Source organism: Hibiscus syriacus, unplaced genomic scaffold (genome assembly GCF_006381635.1).
Source record: "Hibiscus syriacus cultivar Baekdansim isolate YM2019G1 unplaced genomic scaffold, ASM638163v2 tig00001120_pilon, whole genome shotgun sequence".
Classification (NCBI taxonomy): Eukaryota; Viridiplantae; Streptophyta; class Magnoliopsida; order Malvales; family Malvaceae; genus Hibiscus; species Hibiscus syriacus.
The window spans coordinates 1,336,464-1,342,115 of record NW_024061845.1 but is presented as its reverse complement, the minus strand read 5'-3'; the positions used below and the strand labels follow the sequence as shown (position 1 = coordinate 1,342,115).

The 5,652-nt window shown below is 29.9% G+C and overlaps 1 protein-coding gene across 1 annotated transcript; it reads left to right on the top strand.

Moving 5' to 3' along the window:
* The first annotated feature begins 2,362 nt into the window (after positions 1 to 2,362).
* Positions 2,363 to 4,271, top strand: LOC120120858 (NAC transcription factor 56-like). Its single transcript, XM_039140388.1, has 3 exons — positions 2,363 to 2,856; positions 2,938 to 3,242; positions 3,334 to 4,271. The coding sequence occupies exons 1-3, from the start codon at positions 2,673 to 2,675 to the stop codon at positions 3,853 to 3,855; spliced, it is 1,011 nt and encodes a 336-aa protein (XP_038996319.1). The 5' UTR covers positions 2,363 to 2,672; the 3' UTR covers positions 3,856 to 4,271.
* Positions 4,272 to 5,652: the final 1,381 nt, after the last annotated feature.

Genomic DNA, 5,652 nt, shown 5'->3' with positions numbered 1-5,652 from the left:
CCAAAATATATCGATATTAATTAATTGTTTAAAAGGCTATATCCGGCAAATTCTAAAACAAAAATACGTGCATATATAAGCATGTGGAGGAATATTACTCCTTTTTCATTAGAGAAAGGGCGAGATAATGGAAAATGTTAGGTTAGCATTGATAGAGAAAGAAGACGATTGGTAACATAATTTGGTAAAAGCATCATCAATGTTCATTGGCTTAAGGCTTATGCAATTGACATGAGCAGATTGTAGAAGAATATTAAGCTTTTAAAAGTTTTTTTTCTTGTAATTAAATCTAGTTTAACTCTCATCAAAACAATAAGAGCTTATTAGGTATTTAATCTAAAAACTTGGAGGAGACAACATTTAATTTTACTTAAATTTAAATTAATAGAGACCTAAAATACTATTACACTAAATTTTTTAGAGGGACAAGAGTTCATCGTATTCTCCATGTACCCGTCTCTCACTCTCATTACCTAAAAACATATGTAAGTTGTTTTCACATTTTATTATGATTTTAATTATATCATATGTAAGTCCTCTCTATAAATATTCTGATTATTAATTTGATTATATTTTATAATAATTAATTCTTTTTTAATGCAATTATTACCCACATCAATGTCTACTTTTTTTTTTGTTGTGAATCGATTAAAATTTTATGTAGAAAATATTAAAGATTAGGTGAGCCATGGATACCATCACAATTATTATTTACTTATTTATTCTCCCTATTGTTTCTAAATAGTTCATTATGTGGAAAGATTAAGTGTAGGAAAGTTGACAGATATTGAGGTTGTGACTTAAGTGGTGATTTAATGTTTGAGGTTTTCTACCCCTTACATTCTACTGAAATTGGGGTGGAAAATGTGTGGTGGGGGATGTGTTTAGCCTGATTAGATTATATAATAATTTTCTAGAAGTTCTAAATATAAATATTAATAATTATAATAATTTTAAAATAAACCGAGTTCGATTCTATTAAATCACGAGTTTTAAAAAGTAAAAACAATAATCATGGTATAGATTAGATGTGAATAAAATTCAGTTCGACTCAAAAAGTATTCTTTATTAACTTTGAGTTGTTCAAGTTAAATTATTCGAATCAATTTAATTTATTAATTCAGATTTTAAATTTTAAATTTATAAAATTTTCAATAATAAAGAATAAAAACTAAAACTACGTCATTTTGATCCGCAGTTAAATAACAAAAAGAATATTGAATCACTTTAATGAGGAGAATCATAAAACGAAATATTGATATGGTAATTAGACAAAAACATTAAAAGATAAAAATAAAGAAATATCTTTACGGTTGAATTTCAAAAGATAAACATGAGATTTCTGGTATTTTTAAGTTCTTGAGTCTCAATCAAAGACACGTGGGACAAAACATGATCAAAATTTAAACAAATAACAAGCAAGGCCCCCGTCTGGTTCCGACCGATTTGATTTTGTTTTACTTATTAATGTTTTTGAATTGATGTGGTGCTGGCCAGCGATTAGTCACCAAAAATTGGCTTCTGTTTTTTTTTTTTTTTTTTGCCTTTTGGTGGTGGGATTTTGCATACAAATGCATGTCATCTTTTGTTGCCCATCCCCCACACTTATCTCCTCTCCATGTTATCCCCTTTTGTTGCATTTGTGTGGACCCCGCTACATGCCCCACGTGTCGATTCGTATCTTGCTTGGGAATAATGCGTGTCGATCCACCACCGGCTGGACCCTCAGTTCATGTCACCATGATCATTCCCTTTTCGGACATACATAATTTCGATATTTTATAGACGGAATGTTAATATTTAATCAACCGTAGACTTTCATTGTTAGGTCAGCAGATTATTAGTGTTTATAGATTAATCTAATGACGATCTCCAAAATACAGTTTGGAGAGATTTATTTAAATCAATTTTTTTAAAAATTTTGATGTATTTATTGTATTTTTCAAACCTAAAAGTTTAATTGAAAAAAATAAAAATATTTAAGACTCGATAGAATCGTTTGAAAATTTAAGAAGATATTTAATTAAAATATTTAAAAATTAGTTTTTGTAAAGAGATAAAATATTATATTTTTAAAATTTTAGAGTGTTAAGACCATTTGACTCGATAGATATACATCTAAACTAATTTGTATCAAAAGTTTGAATTATAAGATTAATTTAATTATGATGTATGAGGGCGGGACAATAATTTATGTATAAATTATGAAATATATATAGTTCGAGTTATATGATGTCATTTATTAAAAGCTTTATTTTTATATTAATTTTTAAGGATTTAAGTTGTGTCTAGGTGTAATTTAATATCAATATATAAATCAATATCGAGGGTTTCTTTTCACATATATCAACTTCGGCAACCACTGCATGTCTTCTGTCAACCAGCTGCGCATGAAATCAGCTAACCGAATTCCTAGTATTAGCAAACAATGAAATGACTTGAATACCCTTTTGTACCTCCTCGCGTATCGACTCGAGATTGGATGAATTAAATAGCAAAACGATGCCGGTTATGGTGTGTTAAAACACTAACTATGGCCATTTTAAAAGAATGGGGATGCCATTGCCAGCTCTATGCAACCATTTCTTGAGCTCTATGACGAGTTCACTAGTAAACTTTCAGCAAAAGAATTCTCAATTTCCTCAGTGAATTAATCGTTAAAAGTTTCAGCAATGGAAAGCACCGACTCAACGACCGTCTCGCAGCAGCCGAACCTCCCACCGGGCTTCAGGTTCCACCCCACCGATGAAGAACTAGTCGTCCACTATCTCAAGAAGAAGGCTAGCTCTGCTCCTCTACCAGTTGCAATCATCGCGGAGGTTGATTTATATAAGTTTGATCCATGGGAATTACCAGGTAAAACCTTCTTTTACATACTATAATTACGATGACATGGACTTAAATTGTATGATATTTTAATTTGTTTCCGGTTTGCAGCTAAGGCTTCGTTTGGTGAGCAAGAATGGTACTTCTTTAGTCCAAGAGACAGAAAGTATCCAAACGGAGCGAGGCCTAACAGGGCGGCAACTTCGGGTTATTGGAAGGCTACTGGAACCGATAAGCCGGTGTTAAACTCGGGAGGGACTCAAAAGGTTGGTGTAAAGAAAGCGCTGGTTTTCTATGGAGGGAAGCCTCCTAAAGGTATCAAAACGGATTGGATCATGCATGAATATAGGCTTCCTGATAAGACTAACAACAAACCCCCTGGATGTGACTTGGGCTACAAGAAAAACTCACTAAGGGTAATCATTTTTTATCAGTTTTAAATTTAAGTTTATGATACATATTGATCTGGATTTGATTGTTTGAAACTTGATTTTCTTCTTTTGATAGCTCGATGGTTGGGTGCTATGTAGAATCTACAAGAAGAAAAACACAAATAGATCTTTGGATCATCATAAAGATGACTACATGGATAACATGGTTGGGCCAGTGTCAACTTCAATATCAATCGGCAGTCTCCAATTCCAAACGAACGCCACAAGTTTCGGGACATTGCTTGCAAATCATGAACATAACAGGTTCGATGGAATGCTGGGGAGTGATGGGATGAATTGTTCGAGCTCAAAGCCAGATCTATCCATGTTTAACCCTCTTAAAAGAAGTATACCATCTGTTTACTGGACCGATGACGAAACAGCCAGTCCTTCAACAGGCAAGAGATTCCATGGGGATAATAGCAATGATGGAAGCCTGGAGAAACCAGACACAAATGGGTTAATTGCATCCCTGCTTAACCATCTTCCTCAAACCCCTTCATCGCAACAACAACAAACAATGATGGGGTCAATCGAAGATGGGATCTTTAGGCCATCGTATCAACTTTCGGGCCTGAACTGGTACACTCTTGATTGAATTCCAGGTGTTGGATATTCTGTGGATTTTATCATTTGCATGCCCTTTAGAGAAAATATTTAAGGAGCTCTAAATTTTCAACTAGCTTGGAAACTTTCACCGGTTTCCTGTTACACTTGTTGATTCAGTCACCAATATTTGATAAATCTGATTATTACGGGAAGATAGATGAGCCAAAGTTTCAACTCTTGAGGCCATAGATAATAGGTAAATTATATATAGTTTGTTGTTTATTAGGGAGAAGTGGGACTTGGTGTAGAAGAAAATAAAACTGATGGGAAATGATGATATATATATATATTTATATGCATTTAATTTGCTTTAGGGATGCAACATTGAAATCTTGTATAGAATCATTGTTCTTGTAGAAAATTATTACTAATATATTGATGAATGATGATGCACATTTTTTAGCATATATTGGTTTATTATGATATGATTACCTCAAATATATATTTTATTTTTTCTTTAAAATATTATATCATACGTATATAATACGAAGATAAAATGGGACCAAGATAGTTGAGGGCGGATGTCTTTTTCTTTGAGAGGATATGGGTAAATTGGGATGATTTTTCTTCACTTTTATCATCAACAGGAATCATTTGTTATTAAAACCACGCAAATTAATAGCCTTTTAAATTTAATCACATTCTTTTCCAAAAGAATCCAAGACTTTATATAATATCTTTTCAACTTTGGAGTCGATGTTGATATCCAATATAATTGGCTGTTGTCTTAATTTATAGATATGTTTAATGTAAAATAATTGACAGTATTTAAACATAGAAAAGTTCTACAACGCTCGTCGAGCATGGATGAACACAGTGAACAATTAGCACCATTAAATTAATTTATAAATGTTAAATTATAAAGTATTAAATGTATAATTATAAATTAGTTAAAAATCTAAATGTAATTTAATTAAAATACAATATATATAAAACATTAAATTTTATAATCTTATTTTAATTATAATTAGATCAAATATTAATCTGAGAAATTTATAAACCTTAATTTATTTTCATGGCTTTGAAGTCGTCGCCACCCCATTGGTATCATCTTTCGCTGTCAATTTAGTCTTTATCGTTTTTCGTGGTGAAAGATGATTCTAGTGACGACGACGACGGTTATGACGGTAATGATAACGGCAACGGTGGTGACAGTAATTATAACAGTAGCGATGGTGACAGTGACGGCGGGAGCTTAAAAGCTATGAAAATAAATTAGAGTTTATAAATTCCCTAAATTAATATTTTATATAATTATAATTAAAATAAGATTATAAAAGCTTATGTTTTATAAATATTGTATTTTAATTAAATTATATTTAGATTTTTAATTAATTTATAATTATATGTTTAATACTTTATAATTTAATGTTTTATAAATTAATTTAATATTACTTATCATTAACGGTGTTCATTCGTGCTCATCGAGCATGTCAGCATCATCCTCAAACATATTATATTATATTATATTATATTATATTATATTATATTATATTATATTATATTATATTATATTATATTATATTATATTATATTATATTATATTATATTATATTATATTATATTATATTATATTAGAGAAGAAAATGAAAATATTTAAAAAAACAATGAATAAAATTATAAAATTATTAAAATCACAAGAAATTTTTGATTTAATGAATAATAATGATTCTATTATTATTTATAAAATTAGTTCATATTATATTTGAAAATCAAATCAAATTCAAAATTTAAAATTTTACAAAATAAATATAGTAAATAATAAATTAAATTAATCTTGAATAGG

What these genes read in the sequence shown, in the direction of transcription:
- LOC120120858 (XM_039140388.1), top strand. Translation starts at nt 2,673, where the DNA reads ATGGAAAGCACCGACTCAACGACCGTCTCGCAGCAGCCGAACCTCCCA. An exon ending in TGATCCATGGGAATTACCAG is followed by an intron (nt 2,857 to 2,937) that starts GTAAAACCTTCT and finishes TCCGGTTTGCAG; the next exon opens with CTAAGGCTTCGTTTGGTGAG. An exon ending in ACAAGAAAAACTCACTAAGG is followed by an intron (nt 3,243 to 3,333) that starts GTAATCATTTTT and finishes TTCTTTTGATAG; the next exon opens with CTCGATGGTTGGGTGCTATG.